Source organism: Girardinichthys multiradiatus, chromosome Y (genome assembly GCF_021462225.1).
Source record: "Girardinichthys multiradiatus isolate DD_20200921_A chromosome Y, DD_fGirMul_XY1, whole genome shotgun sequence".
Classification (NCBI taxonomy): domain Eukaryota; kingdom Metazoa; phylum Chordata; class Actinopteri; order Cyprinodontiformes; family Goodeidae; genus Girardinichthys; species Girardinichthys multiradiatus.
Window position 1 is genome coordinate 26,610,181 of NC_061818.1, and position 20,728 is coordinate 26,630,908.

The 20,728-nt window shown below is 39.3% G+C and overlaps 1 protein-coding gene and 1 pseudogene across 1 annotated transcript; one reads left to right on the forward strand and one right to left on the reverse strand.

Moving 5' to 3' along the window:
• Positions 1-30: 30 nt before the first annotated feature.
• LOC124864856 (nuclear distribution protein nudE-like 1-B) lies at positions 31-11,957 on the forward strand. The gene is made up of 9 exons (XM_047359798.1): positions 31-203; positions 2,054-2,150; positions 5,155-5,308; positions 6,958-7,106; positions 7,214-7,350; positions 7,447-7,614; positions 9,166-9,257; positions 10,293-10,438; positions 10,523-11,957. Exons 2-9 carry the CDS (start codon positions 2,065-2,067, stop codon positions 10,602-10,604), a joined length of 1,014 nt encoding a protein of 337 aa, XP_047215754.1. The 5' UTR covers positions 31-203; positions 2,054-2,064; the 3' UTR covers positions 10,605-11,957.
• Positions 11,958-12,013: 56 nt separating this feature from the next.
• LOC124864857 lies at positions 12,014-19,155 on the reverse strand (annotated as a pseudogene).
• Between the last annotated feature and the right edge of the window lie 1,573 nt (positions 19,156-20,728).

Sequence of the window (20,728 nt, forward strand, 5' to 3'; positions counted from 1 at the left end):
GAAATTACGTCATCGCGTACGTATTGTGTGAGGATTTACGTTAGTTCCGGGAGACGCGTTGGCAATTTCCTAAACACATTCCAGTTACCTCAGTCAGTTTCGGAGGCCCCGGACCGGAGAAAGAGTGAGAGTCGTTGTGTGTTTCACCAGCTGGACGAAGTACTGCTGAGATAGAGGACCGGACATCGCGTTGATATGAACAGGTAACGATTTAACTGTCATAAATTACTGAATGCTTGGCCTGTTTGCTGAAGGTGCTCGGCTACTGCTCTTTTGTGAACGTTCCGAAGCTTTTAGCCTTAATTTAGTCTCAGTCTGCGGTTAAATCTCTGTTTGTGGAACCTTCTGGTGTCTTTAAACACACGACTCCTTCGGTCTGAACTCAGGGTATCAGATATCGTTTAAATTTGCGACCTCTACAGTGCTCAGCTCCATAACTTTTCTTTAAACAATGTACAGTCGGTGTAATTCATTTTTAGATTGGGTTCAGATGCTGTTAATTTTTTTCCCTGATACCCCCTTCACAAAACATGTCAAAGAAAGCAGAAGATATAACCCTTCCATAAAGTTTTGATGTGAGCTACCAGCACACCCTTCAGGGAGTGGTGTTATCATCTGCAGATCAAACCAAGAGGACCCAATAAATTAATAGCTCGTAGAAAAAGAGTTGATGTAATCCTTCTGACCTCATCAGCATCTGAAGTGCTATTAAATATGCATTCATCAGGTTTAAAGTATTTAAATACAGGACTGTGGCAGAGGATACTTTCTCCACCCTTCTCTCTTTGTCCAGGTATCGTCATAGCATAAAAATGATGCTGAAATGATCATCCCTCTTGATGCAGACTCTGTGGCTGGAGTCTTTATTCTTAACCTGTTACATTATAGGGCTTGACCTCTCCTGGTGGTGTATTATGTTACCTGTACACTGTCCGTGTTTAAAAAAAAACACAGATCTGTTATCACCTGTTCATTATAACATGTATTTGGGAGACCTACAGAGATCAATGAAAGTCACAGTATTCCATCTTGGATTTTATGTACCTATTTTTGGTACTTTCCTGGATAGCTGAGAAGTCTCCCCTCTGTCCTATGATACACCCAACTTGCTATGTCATGTATTTTGTGAAAACCCTTCAGCTTTCCAATGTTTTGATGTCTGAAGCTGCAGACTAATATATGTAGTCAGTTTATCGCTGATGAGGCCACCTCACAGGAATGTTTAAACGGAAGAGCAGGCGGTCTTTCCTCATAGTCGCCCACCCGCTGAGTGTAGAAAATCACACATCTTCATTGGTCAAATCTGAGCCAGAAAAGACTGAACCTATAGTCTCATAATTCTGAGCTTTCTTGTTCATGCAGTTCTCTTTCAGTCAGTTATTCAAGGTTTAACTTTGTCTAATTTCCTTTAATGCAATTATGTGCAAAAAAATCTGCAGACAAACCCAGCAGTTCATAAATGTTTCTGAAAACCCATTTTTTAAAATCTGCATGGGTTATGGAAAATAAAAAGGTTAATATGCAATCAGATACAGGAGCTACTGTCTATAGCGCTATTCTTGCAAACACATCAAACATCTAGGCTGTTATAGAAAGCTTGGGTCTTTTTAACAATAACTACTATAAGTTTAGATTGTTTTCAGGGAAATGGTTATACTAACATCACAGATCGAACTTTATAAAACTTTACAAACAAAGTCCTCATTTATTTGGCGTACGACATGGCTTATGGCGTTTATATTCTTACACACATTTTCAAATGAAAACTAAGATGAAGTTGGATTAAGTTGTACCATATATTGGCCAGGGCCAGAATGACGTGGCTTTGTTTCCCACATTGGCCCTCAAATAAATCTTTTTGTTCCATCTAGGTAGAAATGTGGCAAATTTAAAAACTGGATTTCATCGGTTGCCCTGCTTTCAGATAAGAAGGGAATGCATCGTGCTTGTTTCGACATGCCAAAGCACACAAAGTTAAATATTTAGAAGGGTTGTCCTAAAGTGTAAGTATTTTTGCCAGTGAAAGTATTAAGAATGTCTCTTTTCTTCTCAGGCTGCCCTGAGATGGACACAGAGATGATTCCTAAATTTTCATCAAAGGATGAGGAGGTTGATTATTGGAAAACACAAGCCCTGAAATATAAGAAAAGGTAGGTTTTGCTCATATGACTTCATACTTTGTCGTGTTACTTTAGATGTGTTTGATATTTTTAACATTTTGGTTTCCTGTGACTTTTATCTGCACATTTTGCTATGTTCTCAGCGTTTTGTGTGTGTGAATTTAGAATATTGTTTTTGCTCAATAAGCTCATCTTGCAGCTACAGGTCCTTCTCAAAATATTAGCATATTGTGATAAAGTTCATTATTTTCCATAATGTCATGATGAAAATGTAACATTCATATATTTTAGATTCATTGCACACTAACTGAAATATTTCAGGTCTTTTATTGTCTTAATACGGATGATTTTGGCATACAGCTCATGAAAACCCAAAATTCCTATCTCACAAAATTAGCATATTTCATCCGACCAATTAAAGAAAAGTGTTTTTAATACAAAAAACATCAACCTTCAAATAATCATGTACAGTTATGCACTCAATACTTGGTCGGGAATCCTTTTGCAGAAATGACTGCTTCAATGCGGCGTGGCATGGAGGCAATCAGCCTGTGGCACTGCTGAGGTCTTATGGAGGCCCAGGATGCTTCGATAGCGGCCTTTAGCTCATCCAGAGTGTTGGGTCTTGAGTCTCTCAACGTTCTCTTCACAATATCCCACAGATTCTCTATGGGGTTCAGGTCAGGAGAGTTGGCAGGCCAATTGAGCACAGTGATACCATGGTCAGTAAACCATTTACCAGTGGTTTTGGCACTGTGAGCAGGTGCCAGGTCGTGCTGAAAAATGAAATCTTCATCTCCATAAAGCTTTTCAGCAGATGGAAGCATGAAGTGCTCCAAAATCTCCTGATAGCTAGCTGCATTGACCCTGCCCTTGATAAAACACAGTGGACCAACACCAGCAGCTGACACGGCACCCCAGACCATCACTGACTGTGGGTACTTGATACTGGACTTCTGGCATTTTGGCATTTCCTTCTCCCCAGTCTTCCTCCAGACTCTGGCACCTTGATTTCCGAATGACATGCAGAATTTGCTTTCATCCGAAAAAAGTACTTTGGACCACTGAGCAACAGTCCAGTGCTGCTTCTCTGTAGCCCAGGTCAGGTGCTTCTGCCGCTGTTTCTGGTTCAAAAGTGGCTTGACCTGGGGAATGCGGCACCTGTAGCCCATTTCCTGCACACGCCTGTGCACGGTGGCTCTGGATGTTTCTACTCCAGACTCAGTCCACTGCTTCCGCAGGTCCCCCAAGGTCTGGAATCGGCCCTTCTCCACAATCTTCCTCAGGGTCCGGTCACCTCTTCTCGTTGTGCAGCGTTTTCTGCCACACTTTTTCCTTCCCACAGACTTCCCACTGAGGTGCCTTGATACAGCACTCTGGGAACAGCCTATTCGTACAGAAATTTCTTTCTGTGTCTTACCCTCTTGCTTGAGGGTGTCAATAGTAGCCTTCTGGACAGCAGTCAGGTCGGCAGTCTTACCCATGATTGGGGTTTTGAGTGATGAACCAGGCTGGGAGTTTTAAAGGCCTCAGGAATCTTTTGCAGGTGTTTAGAGTTAACTCTTTGATTCAGATGATTAGGTTCATAGCTCGTTTAGAGACCCTTTTAATGATATGCTAATTTTGTGAGATAGGAATTTTGGGTTTTCATGAGCTGTATGCCAAAATCATCCGTATTAAGACAATAAAAGACCTGAAATATTTCAGTTAGTGTGCAATGAATCTAAAATATATGAATGTTAAATTTTCATCATGACATTATGGAAAATAATGAACTTTATCACAATATGTTAATATTTTGAGAAGAACCTGTACGTAACGGTGCTTATTTTGTAGCTGGCAGCAGTTCCCCTGTGTGAGCACAAACCACCCTCAGTTCAGAAATGTTTGTGGGTTTCTCTCTGTGAGGTTTCAGACCTGAGCGACCGGGTTTGACCCAAAAAGAGCAAATGACTCGCTGGGAACTATGACATAAAAAACCGCAAACCTGCTGACCAATTCATGAGGAAATGACAAAAGCTTTGACTTCTTTAACAGAAGCCACCGGGCGTTCTGGGGTCTGCAGCTGTGTTGCGTAAATCTTTTTAAGTTCAGCTTGGTCCTTCTTTGGAGCTGAGAGTCACTCAGGCGGTTTAGAGTTGCACAGAAGGGGTTAAAGACCTGGTGGTTTTCTGAGAAATTCCTGCAGTGGGTACATGAGGGAAAAACATCAAACCGTGGAAAAACCAACTTTAAATAGATGGCTTACTGTGGGTTGTTGCACGTGTTTCAAGCATGTGGTTTTTTTTTTTTTTCCAGATGGACTTTAACACGGACCTAACAAATACTGCATCTTGCAATGTTAATAAGTTACCTTCTGAAATGGTTAGCTTCCCATATGAAATCAGTCAGTTCCTGTATTTTTGGACATTGAGAGGGTAGTTTAAATTGACTGCCTGGTGCTGGAAGGTTAGAGACTCCACTGTGGCCATTGCACATCCTCTCTGTCGTTGGCATGTGTGGAACGACCATGCAGAGCAACTGATTCATGGATTCCAGCTGTCTGAGACCATTATCTCAGTGCAAGTCTGCTGAACTCAGACTAGTGTTGAGTAAAGTGTTATCTGATCAGGAAAAAGCTTATAAAAGAATTAACTGTTCTGTTCGAACTTTGTTTATTACTATAGGTTTATCTTTTTTATATATTCTTTAAGTGGTCAGCTTTTATGTTTTTTTTATCTCTGATCCTGGCTCAGGCAGTTTAGGTAGCTCCTCAGAGCGGTATATTTACATTGTTTAATTCAACAATGCTGGGTTGTTAGTGGTGGTTAAACCAAGAGTGAAAGTTAAACATTTTTCAGTATTTATTTCAGGTTTATTTCTGCCAATTTTGGGGACAAAGCTCCAGGAACATGTCTGAGCTTGGCTTCTCCTGCAGAACAATAGCCTGACAGTTTTCTAGAACTAATCCTACTGCTCTGCAAAGCTGAATGGTCCTACTGTTGATCATTACTACAGATGTGAGACAATGACTGTTGTTGTTTGTATCATTCAGTTGCCAAGATGCTCAAGAAGAGCTGCAAGAGTTCCAGGAGGGGAGCCGGGAACTGGAAGCTGAACTGGAGGCTCAGCTCAGTCAGGCTGAACACCGGCTTCGAGATTTACAAGCTGAAAACGAGAGACTGAAGAACGAGGTGTCAAACTACAAGGTAAACTGCTGACTAGAGATGTGCTGAGAAATCTGCTGATGGGCGATTTTACGCTCGACCAGGTGTTCAGTCATCAGCCGGTTTAAAACTTAAAGTCCGCCCTTTTTTCTGATTAGAGAACACACAATAGCTAAGCTAACACTTTTCAGCATAGAAGTTGTTACTGGAGGAAGAACAATGAATTGGGTATTTTTTTGTGTTACTGAGGTGCTTAAACATGGTGGCATGTCAGTGTTCATTCCGACTCCTAATTTTATACTGGGAGTGAATCATTTTGAACAGTCCAATTCCATCTTTCATCAAACCTGTTGGATTAGGAAATGTTGGTATTCTTTTGGAAATATCACAGCTAAGGTAAAGGCTGACTATTTCTACAAGGAATACACAAAAAACCCTTTCATAACATAGTTCTGCAACTCACACAACCATGAGTCCTTCATGCTGGATAACTTTGTCCTTTTACATAATACATGTCAACATGGATGCTCAACATATTTCTCTGATCAGACTGCACTGGAGGATCATGTGGTACCTCTGCTCTGTCCAATTTTACTAAAAAGCTACACTAAGGACAACTTAAAATGTAAACTTTGTAATAATTTTGTGGCATTAAAATATTGGCAACTTTTTCTTTGATTGCTGAGCTGTGTAACAACTACTGCTCTCTAACACACTGTCTGATGCTGCCTCTGGTCCTGATATAAAGAATGGTTGTTGACAGCAGAAAGTCTAATGTATTGTTATAAAAACATAAATGAATAATTTAGCAATCAAACAATGCAACACGTGAATGCAAATTAAGGCTTTTTTCCTCTCACATTGCAGAAAAAGTTGACTATACGGTGTCTTAAAATGCAATTAAATGGATTTGGGGTTTTATTTGTACAGATGCTTCGGTCTTGTAGCAAGGAGCAAAAAGGACAGCTCGGTTACTCAAAGCAGTTTTTGAGAAAAAAAAGGGTTTTGTTTTTAATTAAAGTATTTAAAATGGAATCTAAATCTGCTAAAATTGGTATCAGCAGGTCAGGCCTTTAGAAAAATCGGTCATCGGTGCATCTGTGGTTAGGACACTAAAGCATTTACTTGTGCCTACTTAGGTCATCTGAACTCTCTTCTAGGAGAGAGTTTATAAAGCATGTTAAGTAATCCTATGGCAGTGCTTAATTGGATGTCAGGATAAAGGACAAGTCAAAATCAGAGCGGGTCTAAACACTAAGAACTGATCTTTGACATTGTTAGCTGTATTAATGTGCACACAATAAGAAATTCACCACTGTGGTGGTCACATGGCCAAACATGTGAGCCCATGTGCCACACCCTACTCTTAAAACGGGCACTGTTAATGAGCCAGAGAAGGTATGAATGATGTTTTCCTGTCTTTCTACATCAGGGGCCACAGTAAAGGTATGCAGCAATGCCTCTAATTACGCTGTAACCTAGAAACTCAGGAAGTTTCCCTGGGAACAAAGAGGCCTTTTGACAATGAAATAATACCATAGGACATCTTGGCTATCTTGTGACTCTCCTGATTTCCTCTGCTGTTGTTTGTCACCAAATGCATAAAATAGTATTTTCAAACATCATGTGATTCTCTACACTGGCTCACTCCCAGGGTGTTTTCTCCTCTTTATTTGATCAATTATTATCAGGAAAAGCTAGAGCAGCAGTATGCTCAGAGTTACAAGCAAATTTCCATGCTGGAGGATGACCTGAGCCAGACACGCAGCATCAAGGAGCAGCTACACAAATATGTGAGAGAACTTGAACAAGCCAATGACGACCTGGAAAGAGCCAAAAGGTCAGATTGAGAATTCAGATTTGATTTAATTTTGTTGGTGTATTGTACTAAGACCTTAAGACTACTTAACGAATTTTATTCAGTGGAATGGTATTTTTGATTTTTAGGGCAACAATAATTTCACTAGAAGACTTTGAGAGCCGTTTGAACCAGGCCATCGAGAGAAATGCTTTCCTTGAGAATGAGCTAGACGAGAAGGAGTCCCTCCTTGTGTCTGTGCAGCGGCTGAAAGATGAAGCCAGAGGTAAGGAACAAACTTTTTTTTTTTTTTACATTTGGTAAGCACTGTTTGTGGCATTTTGGAGGAGTATTTGATGAGTCGGACTCTTATGTTCGGCAGACCTGAGACAGGAACTGGCAGTACGAGAGCGGACTGCTGACAGAATGTCCGCACCGAGCTCGCCAACGTCAGACATCGACAAGACTGATCCTGCTGTACAGGCCTCTTTATCCCTTCCTGCGACACCTGTAGGAAAGAGCATAGAGCACGCTTTCATTAGCCAAAAGGGTAAAGGTCAATCCTATGTTTATTTCTGTATATACACTGCTCAAAAAAAGGTATACTTTTTAATCAGAGTATAATGTGAAGTCAGTTAAACTTCTGGAATATTGATCTGGTAAGTTGAGTAGTAGAGCAGGTTGTTAATCTGTGTCAGCTGTTTTGGTGTTAATGAAAATACGGGAGCACAATAAGGGCAACAATGAGACAACCCCAAAAACACGAATGGCTTTGCAAGTGGAGGCAACAGACATTTTTCCCAGTTTTTTTTTTGACAACTTTTCGGTAGTCTTGCATTTGACCAGGGTCATTGTCACTACTGGTAGCATGAGGGGATACCTGCACCCTACAGAGATTGCACAGGCAGTCCAACTCCACCAGGATGGCACTTCAATATGAGCCATTGACCGAAGGTTTGCTGTGTCAGATAGGTGGCTACTCTAGAAGAGGTGGTTAGGGTCGTCTGAGGTCCTTAATCCATCAGCAGGATCGGCTCCTTTGTTTAAGGAGAACCTGGATGAGTTCTACCAGAGCCTGACAAAGTGACCTCCAGCGGGTCACTGGTGTAAATGTCTCTGACCAAACTATTAGAAAATGAGTTCATGAGGGTGGCCTGAGGGCCCGGCGTCCTCTAGTAGGACCTGCGCTTGCTGCCCGGGACCATAGAGCTCGACTGGCATCTGCCAGAAAACACTGGAATCGGCAGATTCTGCACTGGCACCTTGTTCTTTTCACAGAGAAGAGCAGATTAGCTCTGAGCTCATGTGACAGACTTGCAAGGGTCTGGAGAAGCTGTAGTAAACCTCATACTGCCTGCAACATGATTGGTTTGGTGGCAGGTTGGTGTTGGTCTGGGGAGGCATATTCATGGAGGGATGCACAGATCTGTACAGGATACACGATGGCACCCTGACTGCCATTAGCTATCGGGATGAAATCCTTAGACCCATTGTTAGACCTGCTGGTGCAGTGGGTCCTGGTGCATTCTAATGCTTAGCCTCGTGTCAAGAGTATGCAGACAGTTCCTGGAGGATGAAGGAATTGATAACATTGACTGACCTCCATGCTCCCCTGACCTGTTTCCTATGTAAAGTCTCTGGGACATCATGTTTAAGTCCATCCAACACCACCAGGTTGCCCCTTAGACTGTCCAGGAGCTCACTGATGCCCTGGTCAGGATCTGGGACGAGAAACCCCAGGACAACATCCATCATCTCATAAGGAGCATGCTCCAACGTTATCAGGCGTGAATACAAGCATGTGGGGGAATGTTGGAGTTGCTGCAATGACATTTCAGCTAATTGGACTAGCCTGCCGCCTCAGTTTTTCAGTTTACATTTCTTGATGACTTCGGATTAATCCTTCTGTTGGTTTTCATTAAATGATGTGGCATCCTTTCGTTCCTAACACATTACCCGTTCCATATCAGTATGGACATCCAGTTTGTTTGTTTTTTCTATCTGAAATGTTGTGGTGTTTTTAAAGTGTTCCTTTTATTTTTTTCACCAGTATATTTAAAGAAAAAATCAAATATACATTAATTTTAGCTTTTTGCTATAGGATTGACCAATGGCTGCGGTGGCTCCGCCCTCACCCCTTCAGCCAGGATCTCGGCGCTTAATATAGTTGGAGACCTTCTGAGAAAAGTTGGGGTATGTGTTATTCATTTCATTATAAATTTTTACCTATTATTAAATAGTTTAAATTATTCCTTTTGTTTTGCTGTGTGAGAGTGTAGAGAAAAAGATATATGGGTAAATGTCTAAAAGTATTTGCTGGAGCTAAAGTAGGCAAAGCTGTAATTGATTGGCCTTCTCCAGAGGAAGACTTGCTCCCAAAATAGCATTAAAAAGCAAATGGTGTCTTTCTCTGCCCACATTAAGACATAATGAGGCATTATGCATGCATTTAGGAGAAAGTCAACTTTTATAAATGTAAATTACAGCCAGGGTAAATTATTTTATATTCTCAATAAGAGAATGTGTAAAAAAAATAAATAATTATATCTCAGCTAGAACCTGGGGGTAATGAGTAGTCAAGCATGTCCCAAAGGGAAGAATTCATCCTCTCTTCCATTGAGTTGAAAGTTTTTCACAAATGATATGTCCATAAAAAGTAACTAAGTCTAGGCTGGTAAACAGAGCTTGGGGAAATTAACTCTATTACAAAGACCCGCTTGTATTGTGACAATTAGTACAATATATTGTATGTAATATTATAGTTGGATACATTTTTAACTTCAACCAATGCATTTAATCAGTTAAAATGATATATCATTCTACATGTTTTTTACAACCTGCATCATCACTCATTGATTTAGAAACTTATCGCTGTGATTTCTTCAGTCAGATGGACTGGATTTTTGCTTATTAATAAATTAAAGCATTTTGCTGCATCTCTTTGATTACTTCTGTAGCTGTTGTGTTGTGCTGATGCAAAAATAGGTGAAATTGCTCCAACATGCTGGTCTTGATGGCCGTATTTGCATGTGCATGTATTTGGCGCAGTTTGGTTTGTGCAGCCTGTGAAGAAATAAAGTGGCAGGAGAACAGCAGCTGCGATAAAACAAAATCAAAAGTAAAAACATTCCACTGCTTGGTGAATTTCCCCCAAGGTTTTGAAATTGTGATTAAGTCCTAAAACTGTCTTTTCAGGCTAAATACTACTTTTTTCTGTTTTGTCATTAGGCTTTGGAATCCAAACTTGCAGCTTGTAGGAACTTTGCCAAAGACCAGGCAGCAAGGAAAAAATACTCCGCAGACATGGGCGTGCTCATCAACAGCAACGCTACAAAGTTCTCGCACCCCCTACACACAACCTACTTTGAAACAACGTAAGACCCTCTTGAAGACCTGGTTCTGCACTATATTTTAATCTGTATCTGCTAACGCAGTTCATATCCTTACCTCAACTGCAGGACTGTTAATGGACTGGACCCAAGCTCCATGGCACCGTCTAGAGCCATGCCTCCACCGGGCATGCTGCCTCTAAGTGTGTGAGGAACCCATTCAAACCTCTGCTTAATCGCCTGTCCATCCATTAGAAGCTGCCTACAGACAGAACACATGGGCTGGTGTGTGTGTGTGTGAGAGAGAGAGACTAAGTTAAAGATTGTTCACCGGGTGCGAGCGTGCATGTTTGAGTTTGACAGGTGCACGAAATATAAAACTAAATAATGAGCGTGCCTCCAGGTTGCAGCTCTAAGTGCATCCAGGTGTAGGTGCTCAGCCATTTCTGCATATGTTACTACAACAAACTTGCATGTGCCTAAAGTAGAGCCCTACAGTGCTTGTTATGGTCTCTAGATGTCAACCTCCATGCTGCAGCACTAACTCAACTTCTCAAAAAAACTTGAGGGCCCTCAACAGACCACAGCTTCCTTTTGATTTTTTTTTTTTCTTTATGTATATTCTCTTGAATTGCACAACTAAACTAATTTATATTTTCGAATGTGTAATATTTAAAAAGGGATCTGCTCATTTGAGCTAATTTATTTCATATGCTTTGAAATGCATTTTTCCTGTTTGTTACTTTTTTGCATGTGTGCACATGGTTGCAGAAGTACGGATGGACCCCGTGCTGAAGAGACGGACCGAAGTGAATGTTGATTGTCCAAAGCCATGTAACACAGTCGTTGCTGTTTTTCCTCAACACTTGCTGCTCTTAAACTAACTGCCCCCTCGGAGGTCTTTTTTTTCCTAGCATTTGAGCAGATTTCTCTGTAGAAGTTCACTTAGAATTTTAAGAAAACAGTTTTGCCTTTTTTATGTTTGACTTCATTGTGATGTGATATCTTTTTGGGTGTGAATTTGGCCCTAAATCTCCCACCCCCTGTAATGGATTCTCAAAGCCAAACAAGATGTTGAAAAATCTTTTTCACTGTTTGTTTTACTAAACCTATTTGAATTAAATGCATCATTTCAGCATTTGTGCAATGCAGGACTGACACTCTTGTTTTTCATTAGTATTAATTTGGCATAAACATTTGTCTTGGCAGCTTATGTTATTGACTTTGTATCCATTTTGCTTCTCACAGATCACATTTTTAAATCCTCAGTAGCCTGAAGTATAATTTAAAGGTTAGTTGTTATTTGTATTTATGAGATCTCACTTTAGACACCAGGAGAGCCTGTTACTGAAGTAACTTCCACAGCAAGTTTGTACAGTAGGGTTTATAGATGGTGAAAATTTGCTTACCTGTACATAGACATTTGGCATTAAAGTCCTATTTATTTCAGATTCTGTATGGCATGTATTGAGATGAGTTTTGTTATGATACAGTGGTTCCAGCCATTGTAATATGATGTTATATTGTCAGAATTGTTGAAGTAAATAAAGATTGAGATATTAAATGTGTTGTTTTGGTTTTTCTGAAATTGTTTAGCAAAACGTCACCAAGCACTTATTGTCATTTTCCCAGACTTTAATTTATTATTCCATTGATTTATTGAATAATTTTCAGTATTGAAGGACAATTAAAATAAAAATTAATTGTTCAGTTACCATTGTTTTTAAAAGAATTGTTGTTCCCCAGGGTAATAATTAATCAGTAGGCTGCATAAATATACCAACAACAATTAAAATAGGGCATAAATTATTGAGATACATAGTTCAGTTTCAGTTTACTTCGTACTTTACAATGACTTCCTTTTAAGATCCAAAAATCAAAGACCCAATTTCTTCTCCATTTCCTCCTTCAATATGTTCTTGATCTAGAGAAACAGAACATACTTTCTTTAGGAATTCTGCATGAATTATGGCAGTTGTATTTCTCAATGCTGAAATTAAAACAGCCCTCCTACCTTCCCGGAGACGGTTAGAGGGTAGCTGTCTACAAAGATCACATAGTATGGAATCTTAAAGTGAGAAATCTGAGGAAAAGAAAAAACATGCATGATTGCATACTTTTTTTAAATAATTTTAAATAGTCTTGGCCTTTCTGTAAGTACTGTATGTCCATTATCTCTTCCTACCTTGCCTTTGCAAAAGTCCCTTATCTCCTCTGCAGTTGAGGTTTGGCCGGCCCTGAGCCTAATGCAGGCACACACCTGCTCGCCCAGCCTCTCATCTTTCACTCCAACCACCTGGAAAGCAGAGCATTACATCACTATCTCTAGTTGTTTTATAATGATAAAGAATGTAATATTTTTACAAAAACAGCTTCCCCTCAGGCAATTTGTTTTTCTTTTTATTATGAGTTTGATAAAAAAAAAAAAAAATACTCCACTGCTGTGCTTTTTTTTTTATCTCACCTGCACCTCCAGAACTTTTTGATGCTTGTGGAGAAACTGCTCTATCTCAGCAGGGTAAATGTTCTCCCCTCCGCGAATGATCAGTTCCTTAATGCGTCCCTCGATGCGGCAGTATCCCAGACTGTTCAGGCTGGCTGTGTCACCGAATAAACACAGCATTTTCATCAAGAACCCCTAACTTAGAAGCATCTCTAAAATTACTCCAAAAAAATCTCTGCATTAAAAATCTATCTCCCCCAGTCCTATACCAGCGATCTTCAGCTATGACTTCTCTGGTTTTCTGAAGATCATCCCAGTACCCGAGCATCACACAGTAACCTCTGATCATCAGCTCCCCTGAAGCACCCAAAGAGACAATCTGGCCTGTGCTGGGGTCCACTACCTTGGCCTTAACACACATATTTAAGCACCTTATTAGAGTGGGAAAATAAGACAGGTTGTACTGTGCTGATTTTAGCACCAGAAATGTCCTTTATGTTTTCCATCTTCTTCCCAATGACCAACACATGCATGTTGGGGTAATTGGCATCCATAAATTGTCCTTAAATGTGAGTATGTGCAGGCATGGTTGATTCTGTATTGCCCTCTGATGGACTGGTGACCTGTCCATGGTGTATCCTCCTCACCTCTTGACCCCTGAAAAGATTAAGTGGGAACTGGAAGTGGATAGATGCAAAGAAGGGCATACCTCAGTGTGACACATGATACACCTGACAGTATTGATCTTCAGCTCATTGTTGTCTTGTGGGAACCCAAGAAATGTAAGAGGGCTGTTTTCAGTGGATCCGTATATAATCTGTGAAAAGATTAACTTAATGGACACTCAGGAGCTGTTTGACTATGTCGTGCATTAAATATTTTATGCTCACCGTTATCTCTTTCATGTTAATTTCTGATATTAGCTTCCTCAGGATCTCAGGAGGGCACGGAGAACCTCCCATAAGCCCTTGAAGCAAAGAAAATACTTCACACCAAATTCAACAAAACATACTAATCTTGACTTTTAAGTCTCTTACCAGCTTCAACTGATGACAAGTTATACTTTTGTAAATCACGTCTGAGCAGGTCAGTGTACATAGTGGGAGTGCCATAGACAAAGTTGCAGCTTAAAAAGGAGAAAGATAAAAACAGCAATCAGTGACAGTTATTGTTACTGGAGGTCATAGATACTTCGAGGAACATACTTTTCATTCTGGATGACCTCTAAATTGGCACAACTGTTGTAAGCAGAAGAAGGGAACACCAGTGTGATGCCATGAACCGCCATGCACATCCCTCCCATCACAGAACCGAAGCAGTGGTACATAGGCACGGGCACACACATTCGCAACTGAGGCTGGCGGTGAATAATAAATACACCATTATATAAATCAAACTGTGTTTTTCAACATGTCTGACAGACAACGTTGGACTTACTCTGTAATCATAGCCCACAAAATATGCATTATTTACAATATTGTGGTGAGAAAGAGTGGCTCCCTTTGGTTTCCCAGTGGTACCCTAGTGCCAGTAAAAAAAAGAAGAAAAAATGCATCTAAATCAATACATATTATATTATACGGCACATGAAAAAGATCTTATAATGAAAATTACTGAAGTGAACTGGATGTTAATGGCATCATCAAAAGACAGCTGGCTCTGCAGGTCCATCAGCTGTTTGTAGTGCAGACTCTCCCCTGCTTGCATCACATTGTCCACATGGAGCATTCCTGGCTGTCTGCTGTCGGTCAGAATGATTATACGCAACTCTGGCACCCTGGGAGATCCCGAAACAGATCATCATTGAAGTGGTTTTGTGTGGCCAGCAAAGGCTGTTAGTGCAATTTAACTTATATTTTCATTTTGTAGGTTGAGATTTTCACTGACAAATTGAAATCAACACAAAGTAGATTTTATTAACCTCTTTTTTGCTTTTGTTTGAACCACAAACATCCAGTGAATTGGATGTGTGGCCAAATTCTGATTTTGTTGCTAAAATAAACAAAAACCTTTCTCGACAAAGAAATAGACAACAATCAACCAGAAAAAGTATGTAATGTTATGCCTTTTTTTTTTAAATAAGGCAAATATGCAAGACTCTTTTCATATTTCAGATTTACAATGATTTCCTGATGTGTATACAAAAATCAGACTACTTTGTTTATTTCATTAAAATATTGCATTTTTAGTTAACTATTAAGCAGGTAAACAAAAAAGATTTTGTCGCATTTTTATTTTGAAATAATAATGCAAACAACGTTTTGTGGCCTAGAGTACTTTCAATTTGACAATCTTGGCCCACGTGGCAGAAGGTTTGGACACCGTTGATCTCAGGTCTATTAATCCTTAAGCTCCAACAGTGGAAGAACATTAACAAAACATGTGATTGTGTCAAACCTGGAGCTTTTGATCATGCCAGGCAGCATTGAATCGATTCCTGGACAGATCTCTTGCAGCATCTCACAATAGTTCTGCCTTCTAAAGCTGGTTGGACACAACACTGCTTTACACTGGACCTACAAACAGCAAATCTAGATTGTTACATTATTTACAGATTATTTGTTTCAAAGAATCCATGCTGCATGTATTTCCTAAGATGTTTGTTGTATTTTATTTTGTGTCGCAGTTATGTGACCAACTACCTTTTGCAGTGTAATCTCCACCTCCTCCACTTGATAAGCTGGGTTCAGTGACACCTGTAGGTACGACAACGAGGTTTTCAGGGATGGAAAGATTATCCAACAAACCATTTTAATGATCTTTACAAACAGAATTTGGGGGACTTTGTTGTGTTTGTTCTTTCTTCCACACATGGTCAAGATTATACATGCTCAAATATGTACATACATCCCAAGACACACATCTTGTAGTCATCAGATGTCTTCTGGCATGTTTATGGTGGGATAGTTAACTGCTTATTAGTAGAGTTTATTTAAATTGGTAGGCAGGTCAACAGGTTTCATCTCTGTGCCATTTTGAAAGCTCAATGTAAGCATTTTCTTTTTTATTTATTCACAAAACTGTATTGATGTGTGTTTGAGATCTGTTGAGATCTGTTTTCTGCTGGAATATGAAACTGTGTCCAAGTATCAACCATCTGATCCACTACATCTCCATCAGATGAACAATAGTTGGTCAAAATGATCAGAAACAGTCCAGAAAGCACCTTCATTCTAGCGTACCATGACCTAGAAACCCGTGGAAAACCAGTGTCACTTTCCAAAGGGAAAGCAGTTTCTCATCACTGTGGACTGAGATGATGCTGACAGAGAGAGAAGCCTCTGCTCAAAACTCGACTCCTTTAAAAATCGATGGGTATTAGCAGCTGCCCATGTGGACAAGCCAAAGGACTTCTGTAGAAAAGTGTTATGGCCTGACAAAGACTGAGATATTTTACTTCAATGACAAAATGTTTCGGGGAAGAATGATAAGTCTCTAGATTAAAGAATGCTGTACACACTGTCTAGCATAGTGGTGGCAGCATCATTCTGTACAGCTGTTTTGCTGCCTGTGCTACTGGTCCACTAAACAATGCACATGGAATAAATTATTTCATTTTATTCATAAATTTCACAACTTGATGTTTAAAACTTCACCCAACAGGGTACTGATCTCAGACACATGTCAAACCTGGTTATGGAATACACATCTTTTAATATACGCTAAGGTTATGTTTTTGGAAGCCCTGACATACTAGAAACTTATACCTTTTTGCTTAAAAACTGGGTCTGCAACAGGAAACCAAAACTGTAACGAAGTGGGATACATTTATACAAATGTCTTACTTCTAAAGCTTACACAGGATGCACAGGTAGCAACAGTATGTATTAAAATTCATTTAAATCTCATTTTTATTAAATACAAATCAGATTATTTGAAGAGTAAATTCCTCTTTTTAAGGCCACCTAATCACATAAAAGGAATGAGAAGAATATGTTCGGTTGGTATCCCAATAGAGGAAGGCCAAGAGGTTGGGTTTAAAAAAAACCTTATCATATAATCTATTACTAAGCAGAAAATGTTTACTCTGTGCTCATAAGATGCTAATAAAACACAAATAATAGCCTCCAAAGTCTTTGGAGTTTTATTTGTTATTTATGCATGCATATATGTTTATTTGTGAGTTGACTTGTAATATTAGGTTACCTAGACCTTGACCAGTAGATGGCGACTTTTCAGCAGACTGACAAGCTGTGCTGAAGACTGTCGGCTGGCTGGCCAGTTGCCCATATCTAACAACTTCAAGATAAGAAGTGACATAGTTCTGCAATGTTTGTATTCCTCCTTGAAATTAACATGCCACAATGCATGAAGTCCATCACAGGACCAATGAGCCTAACAATGAGCCTTGGGATCTCCAAGTGGGTCAGACACCATTTACTTCTGAGAACCAGCTTGGGCGACTTGCTCAAGCCTCTGTCAGGTCTCTTTCCCTCGGCTGCCAGCAGTGGCTCACACAGGTGCAGTCTGCCCAGAGAGTTTATTCTGAGGCTGGAAGGCTGTTGGAGATGTAACTGTTCCTCTTCAAAATTGTAAGCAATCCGAAAAACCATATTGAGAACACCTCTATGAATAAAAACAATGTAATTGGATTTTAAACCCTGTGGATGAAATTTTTTCAGTGACTCAATTGATGCACAGTTCTTGTACTTTGTGCGTTTAGCTGGTTAGAGATGCATCATGGTGTCCATCTTTACGGCTCTTTATTCCATCTCTGCAGCCACTCATCGTTCTCCTCTTCATAATACTTGTACTTTACTCACTCAGCTCTCAAAAGCACATGAAAGACAGTGTTTATTATTATCTACTATAGATACTTGGTAGTATGAAGTGATTATTATGTTTGCTTTTTCAGAGCGAGAGTGTCCTAAAGGTTGATGATAAGAACAGGATGAGAGCAGTTATCAAGGGCACTGAAATATTTTTACCAGGGGAAAAGGACAAAGTTATATTCTGTTTAGAAGTTTACCTTAGCAGAAACTAATTATTAATTACTTAGAATTTAAGTTTAATTTATTTATTTTTTTTTATTTCTCATGGCTTCTTCATAGACATTTCATTTGGACAATCTCAAGAGCACAGTCTGTGGAATAGAGGATCATTTTAAATTAATATCACCTTATGGCATTAATCAACAGTATTGGTCAGTATAGTGAAATGTTTATGCTGTAGTCAGTGTAAAAATATGTATGTTTAAGATCATTACCTTTTCAAAACCATTTAAAGCACTTTACAATTTCTGTTGAGAACAATTTGTCAAAAAAACACCCCACCTACAGTTAAGCTAGAAGTTAATTGCTACAAAACCTTGTTGTTGGGCACACCTTGCCAAGGGATTTTTATTTATTTATTTTTTTTTACCAAGTACTAGTGTAGATGTCTACAATTCAGCACAGCTCAGCCCTCCTCTAAGGCACTGAAAGGTTCAATGTCCACCTGGTTTATAAATTCAGACAGTTCCTAGACTGACCAGGATAATTCCAGCCTTAGCTGAAGCAAACTGGAAAATGATCCATTCATATATGTTTGGAGCCCAAATCCCCAGTCAATCACCTCTCTTCAAGCCAAGCGCAAGCAAGCCTGCAGCAGCCATGTCCACCTTGTTCAAAAAAGTGCAGAGAGGGACTTAACACATGCAGGATTGCAAAAATCTAAGCAAAATACATCAAATCTGAAACACATATCTTTCTGAAACTCAGCAAACGTTTTCCTGATGCCATCCTGTAGAAAGACCACAGCTTCACGGTCAGGATAGCGTTGGACCGTTGCTTCCAGGCTCTCGCCTACAGTCAGGGGAAGCAATGAATATGAAGAGGTGCCATGGACGTAGCTGGTGGTCAGGGATGGTTTATAAGGAGGACTGTCTACATGGAGAGACCTGGCAAATATAAAGTTCACAGACCTGTGACCTGTCATTTCAGTTTTTTGATTTACTGCAGTTCCAAAGATTTCTAAGAAAGAAAACTTGGAAAATGAGAGTTAACAAACTGATTTTCTGATTCACATGTCAATAAAAATCTAGTTTTAAATATCTGAGCTGATGGACACAAATGATCATTTTTTCCACTATTTCCCACGCCTTCTGGTAGGGTAGGACTTAAACAGCTTGATTTTTACAGCCAAAGGATATCAGTAACATGATTTCCTATTTGAAGAGGTTTAAGAGTAACTTACCGAGACAAAGCTGCTGCTCCTGGTTTCCACATCCTGCAGCTTTTGAGGCCATCCAAACATCGGAAACTGTAAGCACAGACCCTGAGCAGCGAGGAAGAAATCCTTGCAGACATTGCGCTTCAGTATCACGGTAATGTGGACAGGAATGCAATAAGAATCTGTCTGGGTAGTAGTGTGTGCTCTACAAAACTGCTGGTTCACTCTGGTTGGGTTTAATTGCAGCATGTGTAATAATTAACTTATATTCACCCTCACTAGATAGCTACTCACTTGAAAGATTATAGTTTGTTCATTACATCAAAGTATTGTACTTATTTTAACCCTTTAAATTAAAACTTAAGAACTGAAAGAAACAAACAGTTGCTGTTTGTAAAGACAGAAAATCTTAGGATGTCCATAATATTATTTTTAATATAATGTTCCTTAAAGCTTTTGAATTGTGGCAAAGGAAAGTACTTAAAAATGATACTAACTTGTGTTCTGGTCAGTATATAATCTATTACTAAGTAGAAAATGTTTACTCTGTGCTCAGAAGATGCTAATAAAACACAAATAATAGCCTCCAAAGTCTTTGGAGTTTTATTTGTTATTTATGCATGCATATATGTTTATTTGTGAGTTGACTTGGAATATTAGGTTACCTAGACCTTGACCAGTAGATGGCAACGTTTCAGCAGACTGACAAGCTGTGCTGAAGACTGTCGGCTGGTTGGCCTGTTGCCCATATCTAACAACTTCAAGATAAGAAGTGACATAGTTCTGCAATGTTTGTATTCCTCCTTGAAATTAACATGCCACAATGCATGAAGTCCATCACAGGACCAATGAGCCTAACAATCACATTCTACTGAGAGAGAAAGCCACAGTAAAAAAACATACATGGGTGAGATCAAGAAAACTGTACACTGGAGACTCCGCCGCTGGAATTTGAACCAAGGAACCTGCAAAGCAATAGTGTTGAAAACTACTACAATAAAGTACTCAAATTGTTAATAATCTACTGTACATCATATGTAATTTATCAATGTAATAATGCAACAATATTGACTTTTTTATATAAAAATATTATGTAAATAATTTGTTCAATTTGTAAACATCCGACATTTTTTTATTATTTGCTGATTTTATTATTTACAGCTCAAAATACTTGAACTGGTCAAACCAAAACCTTAAAAGTGTACACTGACAAGAGATTACTTTATCATATTTGTGGAAACTCAAAAGAAGGGAATCTTTTGGCTTTAGGTCGACATTACACCATTAGAAGTGTAAAACCTAGGGGCAGAATGAAAGGCTCACCCATTCATCTAAGAGTCACCTCTGACTGGATCTTTTCTGCAGATCTGCTTCAGGAGTCATGGTGAATTAATTTGACATAATCCTAGAATACTTTATTTTTTGCTGCATTTTTTGTGCCACTGAAAATGGGTTCAACATTTCAAAAGCTGGATACTTCTTTCGATAATTCATTTTTGGCATATTGCTGGTTCTGAGACCAAATATTTTGTTATTTATTATTTAAAGCACAAATGTTCTTGCTTCCTCTGTGCAACTCCCCAAAGGCTCAGTATGTAGGCATAAGCACATTGTTTGTGACAGCCATCTTAATAATAAAACACAATCAACTTGTTAAACAATACCTGAATCTCTTTAACAAGTGTAGTAACAAGGATGTAGCATGTATGACTGCTCTGCATTTACATTCATCAATGCTCCAG

Coding starts and splice junctions, on each gene's coding strand:
- LOC124864856 (XM_047359798.1), top strand. CDS start 2,065: ATGGACACAGAGATGATTCCTAAATTTTCATCAAAGGATGAGGAGGTT. Junction 5,309..6,957: donor ACGAGGTGTCAAACTACAAG/GTAAACTGCTGA, acceptor AATTATTATCAG/GAAAAGCTAGAGCAGCAGTA. Junction 7,107..7,213: donor GACCTGGAAAGAGCCAAAAG/GTCAGATTGAGA, acceptor TTTGATTTTTAG/GGCAACAATAATTTCACTAG.